This window comes from Tribolium madens, unplaced genomic scaffold, assembly GCF_015345945.1.
Source record: "Tribolium madens isolate multiple individuals breed KSU strain unplaced genomic scaffold, Tmad_KSU_1.1 Scaffold_96;HRSCAF=242;Tcas5.2_LG5, whole genome shotgun sequence".
Classification (NCBI taxonomy): Eukaryota; Metazoa; Arthropoda; class Insecta; order Coleoptera; family Tenebrionidae; genus Tribolium; species Tribolium madens.
In genome coordinates, this window is record NW_025401068.1 from 9,919,708 (window position 1) to 9,938,038 (window position 18,331).

The following is an 18,331-nucleotide window of genomic DNA, read 5'->3' on the forward strand; positions in this document are numbered from 1 at the left end:
AATCTAAAAAGAATTTGCTGAAATCCGCTATCGGAAGAAAATTTTCCTGAATGCAAAAATGCAGCGAGAGATAACGATGGTAAGAGAATGCGGGTTTGCGCATGCACTCTGAACAGTTTTTTGAATAAATTAGAATTTATTATATTCGATACGGTTTTATCATGGCACCTTCTGTTAAATTATACATGCAATTACCGGACTTATTAGGGTCTGATTATATTCATGCCCGACCTTGGTACGATAAAAAGATCTCACTCATATTCATTTGCATTTATAAATATTCCGCGATAGATGTTATCTGTTGTTTGATTAGCGGATTGTTTTGCTTTTTCATTTACTTTTTATCGGTTTAATTTATCACCGCGGCCAGCGTAGGAGTCCCAGAATTAACACAGAAAAAGAAAACAACTCGATTTTTACGCTTACCTTTTCGCAATTCAGTCTCGCTGCGGAAATCCAGAGGCAGCTTCTCATGTGGATCACCTGCAAGAATTATAGATGTTAATTAATTTATACTTAAGCAGGTGATGCGATTTACTTTGCTAATAGACACTTATTTGTATCTATTTTACGGGTCTAGGCGATCGGAAAATTACCATTTCTTAAAGTTCAAACTTAATATTATTTATACACAAGCAAGTCGTGAATATTATTATAATCCATCAGAAATAAAATTAGGCTTATACTCCCTGATTAATACCGATAAATGTTAATTGTCAATTTAAAGCTTGTCATTTAACATTAATGTCATTTTTATAGTTAATTAAATTAAATTAAGGTTAAATTTAAGCTAATATTTATCCAGTTCAATTCCCCTAAAAATTCACCTCTAATTTAGAACCAGCATTTAGGAGTATATCGCCATTTGGAAAAAAAATGTATATGAGTATAAGTAAAATTGTTTGAGTCTTGAGAATTCTCCTTATCTCTTTTTTAAAAGTTCAGCTTCTTAGATAAGAGTAAAAATGAACGTGCAATCAGCAAAAGAGTAGAATACTTTTAAAAATAAAAAGTTCTATGCAATAACTATTTACATACATATCTTGTCCGTACAGTTTGTCATTGTGTTTTTTTAAAACTAAACTAAGTTATTTATAATCTTTCACCCAGCAGTAGTTCACGTGTATAGTTCCGCTTGTGACTTACAAAATCTCCATAAATCAAAATGTTTCTAAGAAGAAATTAAAGCTTAGTTTGATAAAAACTTAAAGATAAGTGAGCTTTATCATTAGTCATAACAATTCTTGCTCTATCTTGTAAAACGTGTATCGTGTTGTTAATTTTAGTTGGTACAATGTTCCATTGTATTTCGAATAAATTAACCCGTTACTAATTCAAGAATTGAAGATAAGTTAAAACCTCAAGTGGGAGAAAGAACAAAACTCCTACCACTAACCGTTATCGATAATCAATTCAATCTGTATCAGATAACGACTCTATTTAATAGTTTTATTTTGCATATAAATTACCTTGTAAATGACTATTATCAAAGCAAAGTGATGTAAGGTGTGATGTAAACTTTGTGAGAAGTGGCACAGATTGATATGTAAACCTTCGTATCACAAAGTTCACACACAAATAGTCAGTCAGTGATGACGTTTAAAGTATAAAAATTAAAGAATGCCACACTCTACTATTGGTTGAATTAGAAGAGTATTATATACAGTATGTCCCCGGATTGGGTTTTCAAGAGATTTTATGCCAAAACTGCAAAAGAAAAATATTTTGCTTCATCTAAAAAAAAAGTTTATTTTTCTCTTGATTTTAGACTTTATATGATCGAAAAAGACTATGTAGTAATGTCCAAAAATTTCATAGTAACCCTGGTGCCATAAAAAAAATCCAAAAAATGCATCTTTAAAAAATGATCACACCAGTAATTTTTTTGAAAGCAAAAAAAACTTTTGCAAACTTTTTAACTTTTATTCGCGTTATAATTTATGAACCAAGTTGTTCCATAAATAACTACACATTTTTAATCGTAATTTGAATTTTGTATCTATCAATATGACCAAGTGATGATAATTGCAAATTTTCCAACGATTCTGTTCAACAGCAAGGTCTGCAAAAAATACCATTTCCGGCTTACAAACCTAGAAATATATTTGGACCCTCTAACATTTATTATTACCTCATTGAAAATTCCTTCAAGATCCATTCACTCCTTGACCCAATTATTGCGGTATGTAATTTTTCTATCTGTGACCATGCAACGCAATTGTTTATTACCTTTCTGGATATTCTGAGTTCTGAGATAACAATCAGATAAATGTGAGAATAGAAATATTCACATCCACCGCATTAAATTATGACAACTCAAGTGTAGAGCATGCAGAGTGATACAACACCGATTTTACGGCCTAGCTACGTTTTTATTGTAAAATTAATTCAAGATTATGTCTGGGGGGGCGACGAAGCGCTCGTCATGATGTGATGTGACTGTAGCGGTGTAGAACAGAGCGATGAGACGATAACGACACTTAAAAGGTATCGGAACAAGACTATGATGTGGCACATAGCACAGCGGGCGCAGCGTCGACAGAAATTCAATTTCGAATCTATCCGAACAAAAAGACTACCGCTGCGATTCAATCACGATCGCCTCTTACCAATTACCTATCGATGTAATATTGTCGGAACTCGGCTTGATTATGGTAACCGAACCCAGCATCTGGAGTCTGGACTGTCTTTAGACAACCAATCTTCATTTTTGCTAACTTCCTAATTAAAACAACAACTTGTCCTCTAATTTACCGAAATTAGTGTAAAAATCATTTACTTTTGTAATTCTGATAAATAGATAAACCTCCAGACGACTACTAATAAGCAGATGTCATTTTAGTAGAATAAATTACTAGAACAGTTATATGTCCATTTGCGTCCTCAAGTAAATTATATAATTAAGGTAATCGCATAAAAGCGTGAATTGAACGCCGAAGATCAAAGATAAGATTCACTAATCTGTCCGGTAGATCAGGTGCATTTAATCGCACAAAAAATACCTACAAAAACGAAGAAAATAACGATTGAGAGTTCTTCCCAGTGGAGCAAAATTTAATGACCTGTGAGGAAACATTTACTTTAGGGTAAACTTGGTATAGATGCCCCCTTGGGATATAAGGCCACTTGTTTAAAAATTGCGCGTTTGCAGTAGCTTTTCTGCAGTTTGGCCATCCAATTTTTGGTGTTTTATATTTTAGGCAAAACCTAAACAGTTTTCTTACTTCTGTCATTCGTGTATCTGGCATTAAAGGTAAGTACTTTTTAAACCGGTACTTGAACGCTGGGATTGTAGAAATGAAATTTTGGTTTTAAGTAGTTCAAACACATAATTTTAGCATATCGGTTGTTTTGTTTCAAAACTAATGTTTTTTTACTCCTTTTTCCGAGGTTATATTTGTGCTTTTTCAATGTTTGACATAGTTATTTAGAAGGGCATCTATCCCCAACAGTGAGGATATATGCCCCCTCAAATTATGGGATATACGCCGTTACAAAACATGCAGTCTTTTTCTCTTCTAGAGCGACAAAATGCCACGAAAATACGTTCGGAAGCCAAATTGTAAGCCCCGAGCTCTTTGGACAGAAGAAGATTTAGGCCAAGCTATCTTAAGTTGTAAAAATAAGGAATTAAAAATAAAAGAAGCATCCAGGATGTACAATATTCCTCCCAGAACGTTGCGACGTCGATTACTGTCAGGAAATATAAAGAAGGGTCCTTTAGATGTAATGAATGCGGAAGAAAATTTAAGCGAATGGAAACGTGCAAAAAAAGAATTTAGTTATTTTTGTTACTTTTGTGTATTGTTGTCACTTGTATACCTACTAAAAATGTTAAAATCAAATTTCTAAGTTTAAAATATTTTTTTATAATTTTTTACTTCAAAATTTAAAATAAATACTTTTGTTTAAGTAAATATGCCTACTATCCCACAAAGTTTCGTTAATCCCATACATCAAAGGCAATTAATGCCGGATACTTGGCCATTTTAAAGATTGCCCAAAAATGACTTTTATAGCTTTAAAAAAGGTTTAAAAAATCAGTATAAAATGACATCTAAATTAAGAGCAATATAAAAAAGTTATTCAGTAAAATAAGTTAAATTGTCTGTTGAAAAAAAATTAGTTTTGGGGGGCATATATCCCGAGTTTACCCTATAACAAATTCGAATATAGTACCAACTAAATGCATCACCAAGAGTAATAAGTTAAGACTAAGCCAACAACACAGCAAATAATAAGTGCAAAACTTGCGAAGAGTGTAAAATAACAGGTGAAAAAGTTTCGAGTTTCGTGGGTGGCATCCTGTTTAGTGAGAAGAAATACGAGTTAATTCCTCAAGTGTTCGCTTCGCATGCCGATCTCTTTATTAGCACAATTATCATTTGATCGTAATTAACGCCACGGATGAGTTTCGATGTCTAGCCACGAGTGGAATTAATCAAGGAGTAACTTGACTGGCAGAGTGGTGTACTTTATCGCGTTGTGCTCGGATTGGTTGATGTGCTGATCTATTTCGCAGATTTATTAAAATAAATTGAAAGCAGCGGCTCGGTTATATTCTATGGAGATAAGTAGAACTGATCGTGGCCACCGTCTCATTTCCTGGCGAGGGCCGATGCAGCAACCTCGCGTCGGTCCTCCGGCTTTCCAGGACTTATCTGTTCCTGCACCACCCGACATTACTCACAGACATATTCGTCGTAAATCATGCTTCCGTATGTGTAGGTGTTTATGTTGCCTGACTCAGGATGATAATGTCAACGGAGGACTCTTCCAGGGACACAACAAAAACGACAGATTCGGAACAAAAAATACCAAATGCCAAAGCCTGTAGTCTTTTTTTAACTAACATATCACACAACTTTAACTTGGTAATTTCAAACACTACTTCATTTCAAGTATAACTATTCAAAGCTTTGAGGGTCCTAATATACAGACGACACCCCTTTTACTACACGTTTTAATACATTCGTTGAAGAATAAGCATCCCACTAGATAAATGTACTGCACTGCAAATTGTCTCCCTGTTCCGTACAAGAATCTCCTGCATGATCCTTCCCCTCGAATTCCTGCCGGCGAAATCCCCATCGCGATGTCTTCATCGCCTCTTATTTTGTACGAGATAGCATTTTTACTGAACTGAAAGAGTATTTGTGTGAGGATATACGAAATAGGTGATATTAATGTAGCGAACAGGATAACTCCATGCATGCGACGGTTGTGATAAGTAGTCACGATGCTTTGTTTTCCATTTCGAGTCCGGATTCGTTTCCTGATCAAGCGTTGTACTGTGGCTGAAGACACGCCGTCGGCCAGGAAATGAATTTTAGCGCGGCCGTGCGCGGAATGCATTATAACTTTACTGTCTTTCTGTCGGTAGTCCTCTGTCTATACCCCCAAATAAATCTTCACAAAAATCATCCCTTCATTATCGATTATTTTCAAGCTATAACTGTTTTGTTCTGAAGCTTTAAGAGCAAGCTGAAGCGAATTTCGGTATAGGGATGAAAATAATGTCAAATATTTTCACAAAACATTGAAAGAAAAAAGAAATAACATTACACAGAATAATCCATATGACTTATATCAGACATCCTTAGAAGATACGAATAAATTAGAAGCAAAAAAAACTTGAAACTGTAACCTTTTGGATTACATAGCTGTATTTTTTTTGTTTGTAATGAATTAAGAATAAAATTTTAGAAAAAAAATTGACCTAATAAACATAAATGTACCGATAGTATTGCAACAACAAAATCTTTTGAATACCTTTTGAAAATTGAAAATTTGAGAAGTTCCTAAGAAATTGTATTTTAAGTCAAAATACAATCTTTGCAACTTTCTGTTGTCTGAAAAATGCGCCAAAATATTGGTCCACATTAGATTTATTTTTGAGTTCTGATTAATTATCTTATTTCGTATAAGTTAACAAATCAACAAAAATATTATTGACTTTGACACAGACTGAAAAATACTTAAAGCTTTTTTTAGACTATAAAGAAATTTCAGATAAATATCGTAAAGATAACCCTTGTTGAAATTGTGATAATAGTGTGAGTACTCGTAAATACCAAAACGTATCTAAAGAATACACGCATACCACTGTTTCAAAAACCGCCCTTTGAAATTAATTTGTTTTGTTTTACCAAATTTTCTTTGAGTATAAAAAGCTTTCGTGTTTAATTCGATACAATACATGTCAAGTCTGTACATGTATTTCATAAGCTTGATCAATTAGAACATTATGGTGGATTTAATTTTTCTTAAAATGTCTCATATAAGTCAAATAAACTGTACACTTTATCAACTCGTAGAGTCATTTCGTTTAAGATATGTACCCTAATCTCAATTTTTAAAAGCCCGCACATGCAAAGTTTTTATCTAAAACTAAAACTCTTCTACTATACTAAAACCTCTCCACAACAGACACCGATGAAAAATATCCGCTGCGTTATAATGCAATTCATTTTTATGTTTCCTTCTTTATATAGAACAAGTATCCCTTTAAATTTAGTAATTTTAATTTTATTCTCAGCGATAAGAAGGTAAATGTTTTGAATAAAGTTTTCACTTAGAATTTTCAAAACTCGTAAGAGATCAAATTCAAAACAAAAAATTAGTTAATCAATTTTGTCGTAAGAGTCAATTATATTTTTTGGCTGAGTGCGATTAAGATGTTCATCTGCTTGAAAGTCGGAAATTATTTAAATTCATGTCACAGTGTGACTCCAATTAAAATTTACTGCAACTACACATTTTCGTTCTTAAACAGGAAATAAGATTTTTTAAGGTAACAACACGTCAAAGATGATTTGCAATTTCTACCTTTAAAAAAATAGTAAAGACCTCATTTGAATATAATTTCGGTCCTTTTTAAAAATTAATACGATGAGATTACTACTATCAGTTTTTGTATCTCTTTAAAAACCATAAAATGGGCAAATCCATAAAATATGAAAATAAATAAATATGTAAACTCAGTAAATTTACATAGAGATGGCTATATCTATTGGTTATACTTTGACAGTTTTTTATGTGAGCCACCGGTGTTGGAAACTGCTTCTGTCACTTTGAAAGTTTAAAAATATGATTTTTGTTTAGGATCGAAGTCGAAACCGTCTTTAGGAATGCTTGCGTTATAAACAACAAGTCTGGCAGAGATAAAAGCCGATAGTATCTGGGGGGTTTTTAAAAACTCCGCTAACTTTAGACTAAGAATCATTAAGATAAAGCCGCAGATTAATGGAAAACTGTAGCGGAAAATTTTACGTAAAAATTACACTACTTTATATCATTTGTGATAAGTTTAAAATATCGCTCGCTTCCAGGTATACCACCGGCAAACAAAAAAATTACAAAAATAATTACATTCTTAAAAAGACCGCATTATGCTCCCATTTTTATTGTTTCGTTTCCCGCTGGAGACGATTTTAATGTGACTTTAACTGGCCATTTTAAACGATATTATAATTACGTGTTCATTTGAACAAAGAAACGTTTAGGACCGTTGATTAGATTATAAAGCGCTTTAGGGCAGTACTGACCATTAGATTAATCATGGCGTGATTTACCAGATGATAATTTAGCCATAGATTGTTATTGCATTTGATGCCGGTTTTATGCAACAGCAACACTATCATTATCTGATATGAACACTTCATCAACAACACACATGTCTGATCAGGTTTTTCCACAAAAGATTACGCAAATAATAATAATATAATCAATAATATTTATATACTCGTATTTTATTAATTACCTGCAATAAACGTACTCATAAAACAGCTTATAAAAACATCACCCATGTTTAAAATTAGCTTATTTTTCTTCATTACAAGTTAGAAAAAGTAATACAAAAAAAAAAAAATATAGAGTAGGCGTCGACTAAATTCTACAGTTGGCAAAGTGAAAATGACCATTCACCGTTTTCGTATTGTACAGCAATAAAAATTTTCTGCTCTAAAGTGAACATTATTTCACTCAAAAGAAATAAAACGCAAACTTGTCAAAGTTTCCGCTGACATTTGATGTCAAAAATCAGGATTGCCATCTGAAGGACTTTAATCACCACCAAGTCTATTTTTTTTTATCGCATGGTATAAAAAAGTGACTAACTTTAAAAATGTCCACTGCTAAAAAGTAAATGTCAAAAAAGCTACATCTCTTATCTATAAGAGATGGGCTTGTAATACACACTAATATGTACCAATACATTGTTGCACCTGGCTTTTATCGTTTATTTATTTTAAGATGTTGTGTTTAATTATTTCAAGTTTGAAAAAAAATAATTTAGATAGATACATTGATGAAGGAGAGTTTTGGCGGAGACAACTTGTATCTAGTTAACCCACAAAAGAAATCTTGGAAAACTCGTTACTATCATTTAGTATTTTACCATTTTTCAAACCATTTAATTTTAGACAACTATTTACCTACGTTTAAAAAATTTAGTAAATATTTTAATTGCTTCAGTTAATTAATTGAAACAAATCTTAGCAATATACATACATATACCTAACAATTTAAAAGTTAAATTAAAATTAAAAACTTAAATTAAACACAATTAAAATTCATATCAAGTGTTCTTAGTTGCATCAATAAACACATTTACATGCAATATTGTATACATAATGAATAGGCAGTAACAGATGAACCTCATAAAACAAATTCTTAAAAGAAACAGAATATTATTAACATACCTACTTAAATACCTACTTATTAAAGTTAACTAAGGTCACTAAATTTATTTCGAGTGGTAATAACACACATTTTACTCGTAGATGCAAAAACAAAAAAAAATAAAAGGTCTGCTTATTATGGGACAAAAAAAATTAAATTCAACATCAATATTCAACGAGATATCCAGTGAAAATTACTAGGAAATGAAAAAATATATTCTTTAGAGCGTAATTGAATGCAGATATGTCAAAGAATGCATCCGAAATAGAAAGGTGGAACATGTATTTTCAAATTTAGATAGAAGTAATTGGGATACAACAAAAATAAATAAAAATCTCCATTGAAGTTAATTACAAAATTAGAAATGCTGTGTAACATTCTCGTTCGGCGATAATTTCCTGTAGTTGGTGGGCGAGTAGAATGTTGATTTTGTAAAATCTTGTCATCGTTTTCATCATTAATCAGTAGAGGAGAGACAGCGGGATATTACATCTCTTGTAGATGCCGGCAACTTCCGCAGACAGATCGTAAACGAAATGGGAACGAATCTGCATATTTATACAAAATCATAAAGCACTGATATGAGAGCTAGCTCTCGGTGCGTTCGTTGTGATGCAGCAGCACATAGGACCGTGAGAGGTGGTAATAAATGGACTTCGATTATATTTACTCATCGTACTTCGAGACTGGAATTATACACCGTTATTTCCAGAGGAAATGCCACCGTTTCCATTGCTTCATGAAAAGCTCTCAGCACTTATCATTCAATTGCATTGCGCTAATCGCATAGATCGAGACAGTCAATCCTGCGACATATCGACAACCGGAAGAAAACTTTCTCGTCGTCGGGATGGAAATGACCCGCGACGACTGATGCTTTTATCAATTCGAAAGTTTCTTCACTGTCTGTTACATGTTTGCATATTTTAACCAAAATCAGTCGAATGAAAGTAAACAAGATCATACTACAAACATCAAAGAGAAAATAAAAAAGAATTGAATTTATTGCGTTTATAAAAACTAAAAATCACAATCTTACACTTGAATATAATTCTAAAAAAAATAATACACAGTCCAAGAGTAAAAGAATATATTTATTTCCAAACTTTCGGAAAATTTTGAAAACATACATGTTTATAATCAAATTTTCATAAAGAGTAAAACATATATTTTTTGAACTTGTTTTTTTTATAAATTATTAAATAAATTGAATGTTTCTAAAACTAGAATTTTTGTGACTATTTTATTTTTTATTGTATTTATTACCTTTACCTATTAAAAAAAACAGTGCACATTTTTTTAAGGTTTTCGTGTGCAAACATAATTTAAAGATTTTGTTGTGATTGTGGTGCTGGTTTTCTGAAATTTGCATGCAATTAGATTTTTTTTGAATTTAGCTTTGTTGTAAATAATATTTAAAATATAAAAAAAACTAGTTTTTCTAAATACTTTTTTCTTAAAATTTTTAATACAAAGTAAGAAAAAATGCAAATATGTAAATCACTGTAGCCTCTGAAAAACAAATGTGGTGTGGATATGAAATAGACATACATAAAACATAATTTGAGATTTAACTCTTGATTAATATGACAATTTACATGTACACAACTGACAATCCATTTATGAAGTACAATTCTTTCGTACATAATTCATTCCTCGTTTGATCGTTTCTTGAACAAATTGATATTTTGATTGTGCAACCATCTAATTGACAAATCGATTATTGTCCTAATTTATACCCTGTTTACAAGAGACTCGGATTGATCACTGTTCAAATTATTATTCGATTAGTCAGTCCATAATCAATATCTTTAAATACAGTTCTAAAAATTCATTTGTGATTACAAATTGTGGTGATAAGAAAATTCCCATTTCTCTCAATTTATTAGGAAATGTGCATAAACAAGTCGTTAATTTTTGAAAAGAGTGTTTTAAAAGAACATTAAAAAATTAAAACTTTACTAATCGACTGATAATAAATAATTTATAGATCAGTTAAAAAATGTAAATTAATATTCAAATTAATTTATAATTTAATTCAGTCCGGTTGGATAAGCATTTTACTACTTGTTGCAACTTAGCTTCAGGCTTCATCCAAATTATTTACTTTCTTAATCAAGTGTAAGAAAAATGTTCGATTGCAAACATCCACAACAGAAATGTTTTAAATCTGATACAAACACGTTTATTTCTTGACTCAAGGTAAAACAAGTCCTAATGACTCAAGAATCATCATAAAAGATATAATTACTATTTTATCTTAGTGTAATCAAAATAATCACTTTAAGTGGTTTCCTATAGCACAACGAAAAAGTTGATGTCTGTAAGTAAAGCTCACGTCACTGTAAATTACAAGTATGTACCTCGCAGGCAGAAATACGATTTGAAGTATGGAACGATTACGATTCGAACTATGCTTATAAATTGTAAAATACGTGTACAAAAAGGTATAGTTGCGTGCTAGTCACATTTATTAGCATAAATTTGATAAGCGATATACGATAAGTCTTGTGGGCATATCTCCAATCTAAATAAATATCTTTACACTTTTTTTTATTGTATGTATGTGAAGGAAACGGTAGAAACACGACCGACTGGTCTGGAAGATATGATTTTATAGCAGGCAAGGACAGTTCGGAATTTAATCTTTGCTTTAATGGTATAAATTATTTAGTTTGATAAGTAAATAGGTAAAACTCATTCCATAATCGCCGGGTTTCTCTTGCTCTCGATAACGTCTTCACAGCCAGTTCACTTGGGAACGGCTTTTAACATTCACACCGAATCACCGGCCAATTATGAATATTTATAATTAATTATATCGGCGAGATTCACTAGTAGCTAATTGTCTGCCTTGTAAAAATAATCCAACATTGATTAAATGAGAAAATGATTGTGCTATTGCCTCAAGCTTTTAATAGGAACAAAAATGAAATCGCCAAAAGTTATGAGAATGAAGTTAACAGTTCTCCAAGTAAATATCAAACTATATAATAATTATAATAAATGAATTCCGGAAACAGATAATAAATTGATTAAAAACAAAACTAAGTAAAAAAAAAATATAAAGTATGACGTTTGGTTATAAATACCACGTGTAAATTAAATTTCTGATCAATACAGTCTATAACTTTGAAATCAAATTAACAATGTTGAAAACATAGACAGAATATTTACTATGGCCAACTTAATTTCAAAATCTTTGACAAAAACCAGTTTGATCACGCATGATACCTTCTTGTTGTTTACCTATTTATATTTTTTATAAAAGCTTAATAGAAAACAAGTAACCTAGGTGAAAAATGCTGTTATTATTAGTAGATCGCAATCTTAACATGCAAAATTGCAATTACTACAATGAGTCATTGAATTTTTTGGCTTCCAACAAAAATGCCACAAATACTACTGTAAAAGGTTTCTAATTATGTATAATCAAAAATCATGTTCATGTCATCTTACTAAAAAAAAATGAAATGCTAAAGAAGCAACCATTCGATTAATAAAAATCAGAATCAAATTTTTTTAATTTTGTTTTTTTTCAAATTTTTAGGAAAAAAAATTAAGTTTTAAGATCTTAAGAGGAAGCGAAAATACTTTTATCTTATAATAATTTATAGTACAAGTGTGTTATATTACAAATAAGTCAGGCAAGAAAAGGTTTACCCCAAGAATCCGAAGGGCGAGTGAAGTATTTTTATTAAGTGTCTTATTTGAAATAACACATGCGTGCCATACAAAATTTAATCCACACCTCGTAAAGTTAAAAGTTTATTATTAAAAGTTAGTGCAAAATAATGGTACCTATCTCAATGTGGATGATATCTGCCATGTTAAGTAAGTACTTTCAAGGTACATATTGACATAATTAAACATATCTTTTTAAATACATAACTTAGATGTCAGTTATACATTACCACACTTATTACGGAACCTTATTCATTTAAAATCGCCATAGTTATTGTTCAATTATTGAAGATGTTGGGAGTATTTACTTAATCGTTACACATTTGAATATTTTGTATCTATTGCATAAAACCTCAAGATTCTTCCAGTTTCAAAAAATATTCTTTGAGACATATTTGTTTTGTTTATGCACAAATAGCAAATATACCAATTGCACTATTAGCAAAATTTTAGCAAATCTGAATAGGAAATTTGATAAGAAAACACTATCTCCAAAATAATCAAAACATCAGTCATGTATTTAGTTGCAAAAATGTTGATAAATCTAGAGTGCTAAGTCAACAATTACCGATAATAAAGTACCAAACAACTTCGACTCATCGAATCAATTTTTTTAAATAATTGGTCGATTTTCATGTTAATTATTGTTCGGGGGCAACCAACTTGACCTGACGAATGTGCTGCTGACAGAGTACGGGAAATGTCATAAAGCACAGAGAGTGTTGTATCAAAAGCTGCTATTAATCTTGTCGACACTAGCGCCGGTCGCTCAGCGGGGGCGCGTTGAACTAGTCGTGCGGACTGCATATTGAGTGCGAGACTTGTGCGATGGTAATGAACCGACTTTAAGCTATCATGTCGGTACCGGCACACCAGATTTATCATCGGACTTACGTGCGTAAACAAGAAAAATTTGTGGATGTACAGGAAATGAGAAAAAGTTAGTTAATATGTATGCCGGTATCTATCGAAGAAGTGCACTGAAATGCGGATGTCAAACGCTATCAAAACGTTGAACAAAAGATATGTATGTTACAACAGTAAATGCTTTACTTTCTCTGTGTTTTTAAATGTGTTAGATATTTTTTTGTAAAAAACTGTTCCTTTTGAACAGCACATTAGAAATATTTGAGTTCAAATAACAATGATTTTCATCTGAAAATTTGTATACATCCATAATCGGTTAAATCTACCATAAAAATAACTTAAATAGTTATGAAGCATTTTATGAATTGTAATTCTTCGTAATAAATAATTATGTGAATTCAAAGTTTTTAATTTTGAAAATGGAAAAGACAACAAGATCATCTAATAAGACATGACGGCGAAAGTGGTGTGGTAAACGCATTCGTAATGGAAACTGATGAAGTAATCCGATACATTTATTAAGGCGGAAAACGGCTAGATCGGAGCCGATCTTTAAAATCCAAGCATGGACTAGAACAAGGACAAGTTTTTACTTAATAAGACGTTAGATGTCGAGATTAGATGATATTTAATACGTCAGGTTGAACGTGGCATCAAATTAGCTGAAATGTCAACAAATCCATAAATTAGTGAAACATCACAACGAGTCGAGTACATGCAATTCGCAGATCTCCCAGAGATTCGAATTCATGAATATTCAGCAAAGAGAGAGGAGGAATCTAACTTTCAATAAATCAACCGGTATCGAGTGCAAATATTCGTGACTCTACTATCGTTAATGCACTTGATCAAACCTCTTCACCTGTAGTATAACCTAGCCGACTAAACTAAGATATTTAACGATTTTATACAGTTAGACAGGCGCGAAATAAAAATATGTGACTATAAAACGAAACGCCCAACACAACTTTAATAACGTTTAATGTTAAGTATTTAAATTTGTGAAAGATAACAGCTTTTCATTCCGGCGATTGTACGATCTGATAAAATGGCAATAAAACCGTACGAAATTCCAAATTGGATTGAAGGATTTTTTAGAAAATCCGATCGAGTGTGGTAGATCCCAATGTTGGAAATGCATGTTTTGTGTTTTTAATGCATTCGTGAAAGTTAGTCACGCCTTAACACCTAGACTACATCAGGAATCGCAAAAGGCAAAACCAGTATCACTACACACCCACCAGAGTGTGATCTGGACAGATAGTGCGCTCAGGCGGCGACAATAAACGAACATACATTATAAGCAGTTTTAATGCAACATAAAATCTCATTATTCATTCATCCCGTAATGGAAAAAAATACTCAAAGCTGCTACTCTTTCTCCTCTGCATTATTTATAATAAAGTTACAAGATTATGAAAAAATCCACCTTAAAAAAATTTTACTTATTTCTAATAACATGAGAAAATCTTCCAATTTCTCCGAGTCTCATTTCTAAACATATATTCAAACACATACAATCCGTGGTAAAATATTTTGCAAACACTTTAACAAAAGCTAGCTAAAAATTACTACTAAATCATAGAATGTTGTGCGAATCACCTCAATCAACCTCTTTCCCACCCTAGTACATAAAAAGTTAAACCATTATTACCATAATTTATTGAGCAATATTATTCTCAAAAGACTTTTATTATTATCTTAGAATCAGTGTCAAAGATACATACATTGTGTTTATTCCTAACAAATTTCGCAGATTCGAAATTGCGATTTGAAACAATGGACCATAATGACACAGACTGATGCATTTTCTTGATAAAGATCAACGAAGAGTTAAAACCTTGAAAAGAAACCACTTTAAAATATTGTACCTGTCTGGTACGGACCTATTTTCTTTTATTTTTGTTATATGTGAGTTGGTATCAAGATGATTTTAAACGCGGATATACAAAGTCTATGTAATAGCGGCTTATCTACATCTCAAAGGAAGTTCTAATCACTTGAAAATTTATCAAATGGTGAACTTTCGAGTATCCGGCATTGTTCCAAACATGATATCTCGAATCTTTAACGTAGTTTCAAGAGTAGTTTGGTAAATAACACCACTAACCAAATTCTATTTTGTAAAAATAAATACCTACACAAAAATCACAAACGTTGTAAAATCAAAAAAATTATTTGTTTTTGAAAAAGTTGTTGAAGCAGATCTCACAAGCAATTATTGGCATGTGTTTTCTTAATTGAATACTCGTGGACTAATAATTTCTTATTTACTTACAAAAAATACTTACAAGTTAATGAACACCGAAAATGTTACGTTCCCCCTATTAAAATTATTGGAACAACATTTATTTACTTTACATCAAAATTCACTTTTCTTAAGAAAATACAGTCTTTCATCCAAATTTTGGGGTACTAACAAAAAAGATAAAAAAACGAATTTCGCTTTCGTTTATTGTTAAAAAAGTTTTACATTGTTAAGTTGGTTACATTTTCTGGTCGCAACCTCTCGAACCGCTAAAACCATCTTGAAGAAAAGGGACTTTTGCGTGTGGCAGATAGTTAATTTTTTGAGGGCGTCATCGCGATGGTATTGTTTGGGTATCGGCTATGGCTGGTCGTGTCTGGCGCACCTCATGTTATCAGGTGCGATCTCGGGCAAACAGCCGGGGGGTCGGGGATAGCCAGAACAGCTCGCCGTATTCAATATTTTTATCAGATTTGCGTATTCTCACGTTTTCCTAGCGAGGATGCGCGATAACTCTATGCTTCGGTTATCTATTGCTGTTTGTTTGCTGAAATTAATTCCAGGCACAGTCGGGAGATCGTTCATTAATCAGACGGGCAGATGTTGATGGCCCCGCTTGTGATATACAGCTCTGACGTCCCAGTCCTGGCAGCATTAAAAGAATGTGCGGTAAATATAAGCGTTGAAACATCCATCAGTTAACTGATTTTCATTCAACTTTAATAAAAACCCATAAAACATAACGGATAACCAACGAGATATGCACAACGTTGCTATTGTAAAGCAAAGTCGGGAGATGTTGGATAAGGAAAAGTAAAACACTAAAAGTATACATTCTATAGAAAAACTAAAAAATGAGACACTGGTGAAGTACAAATAACAATAAAAACATTTCTAACAGGCCCTGAATGTAAAGATGTCTTACCCAACAACCCAACTAAACATACCTACATTTCCAGTGCCAGTAAAAAAAAAATTAAATTCGAAAAATTATGACCAGATTTAAGAAAAAAAAAAACAACTCATTTAACGCTTCAGACTGACAAATTCTAAATTCCATTAACTTTGATAACATTTTTCTTATAATATCATAAAACAGACAATACACATAATTTTCGTTGAAAATAATTGAAAGAGTTACTTTAGAAACAAATGTCCCTTCTTGCAACAGGTTCGCAAACATTTCTGAAATTTTCATATTATTTATCCTCAACACAACTTACTTTTATGAAATATACTCACTTCAAGAAATGTAACAAATGCTTTTCTAAAAGAATACTCACTTCTGTTGCACTGGTTGTGCATCCAACTCCGGTTATTTCTTTTTCCGCAAAACCGGATTAAAATTTTGACATGCTCCACATCCTTGAGAGCCGTAAATATTAGACCCGGAGCGCGTTGAGCGGGCGGCGATCGTCGTAAATCTTTCAGTGAGGATAGGTGATAAATACTAGCCGACAGACCAGTACAAATCGAGACGCAACTGAATCAGTTAGCAGGTGGTTAGTGGCGTGCAGTATCATCTCTGCTAATGTTGTACGAAGCAGTACACGGCGTGTTTTATGGCGATCCGGAGCCGATATATAGGGCCCGGAGCTTTGCTGGACCGTGGAAACTGCTGCTTGATACGTCCTCCGAAATATATGGCGCGGACCGTTATTTACATCAATACTGAATGGCCGATTTTACTGCCAACCTCCGCTGGAAACTCACCATAATATTGTTAATTAATTTACGTTTCACTTGTTCCGGGCACAGATTTCATGACGTGGACGCGAGATAGAAGTTCCCTTGGTCAGGGAGGTTCTCGAATATTAAAGATGACTGGATGTTATCAAGAAATTTTTACTGCTGGAATTTTGTGATTTCGATTTTCATTTGCAATAATGAGTTTCGTTATCAAGATTTTGATAGTAATTAAAGTGGAAATTACATAGTTGTAGATTTGTTTATTTGCATATTTAATTAGATGATACATAAAAATATATAAAAGCCGTTACGTTACTTTGAACTACATACAGGTGATTCAAAAAAATTCAAAAGTCACAAATTGATAATGAACGTCATGGAAACTTTTAACTCATCTATGTCCTTTATCACTACCTACCCAAGAGATGGTTCGACATTTTTGAATCCAACCAAAAAATTATAAAACTTAAAAACATTTAAGATGTGAAAAAACTGTGCCCATCTTACAAAGCTGCAATGGTTGTTGCTCTGAAGATCAGTTCACCAACACTAGAAAATACAGTGACGAAAAATAAGTTTTTTTTTTGTACCTATCCCATACAATCGTGCTCAAGTTTATTTTACTTACCTTATACATTGGTTTTCTTTTTTTTTAAGAATAGTGCTTATTACGGAATGTAACATCCAATTATGCAATTAATTATTAATAATTAAATTATGATTAGTTTTATTCGCATACAGAGTGGTTATAAATGATTTTCATCTAGCCAGCTTTGGAATTTTTTTGCATGTAACTTTATTTATGCCGCTCTACTATTTTTGAAAGCTCTAGTTCTGTCATTAGTGTCACTTAAAAATTGTTAATAATATAATAATATAAATTGTTGTTAATTAAACTTTTATTGTTTCAACCACCGCCTCCTTAATCAAATGTATCAATATCCCGCCTGTACATTTCGTAAAAAATGCATTGGAGCAGTGATTCCGATTTTTTCTTAGTTACGGGGGTTACTGAGGAAAAACTGAATGATTTTGAATTATTAACGAAAAAAAGGCAATTAATAAAAGCTGGGAAGGAAGGATACTACAAAACCAGATACGCCAGGGAGAATTGATATTATGAGGTTGAACCCTTTAAGCTAAAAAACTGGATATGTCAAA

At 32.2% G+C, this 18,331-nt stretch overlaps 1 protein-coding gene across 1 annotated transcript in view; it reads right to left on the bottom strand.

The window, feature by feature from the left end:
• Window positions 1-18,331, bottom strand: part of LOC123013062 (zinc finger protein ush) — a 94,314-nt gene that overhangs the window by 58,470 nt on the left and 17,513 nt on the right. The window contains exon 2 of the mRNA XM_044411379.1: window positions 427-483. Within this exon, the coding sequence (XP_044267314.1) occupies window positions 427-483 (57 nt within the window). The remainder of the gene's footprint in view (window positions 1-426; window positions 484-18,331) is intronic.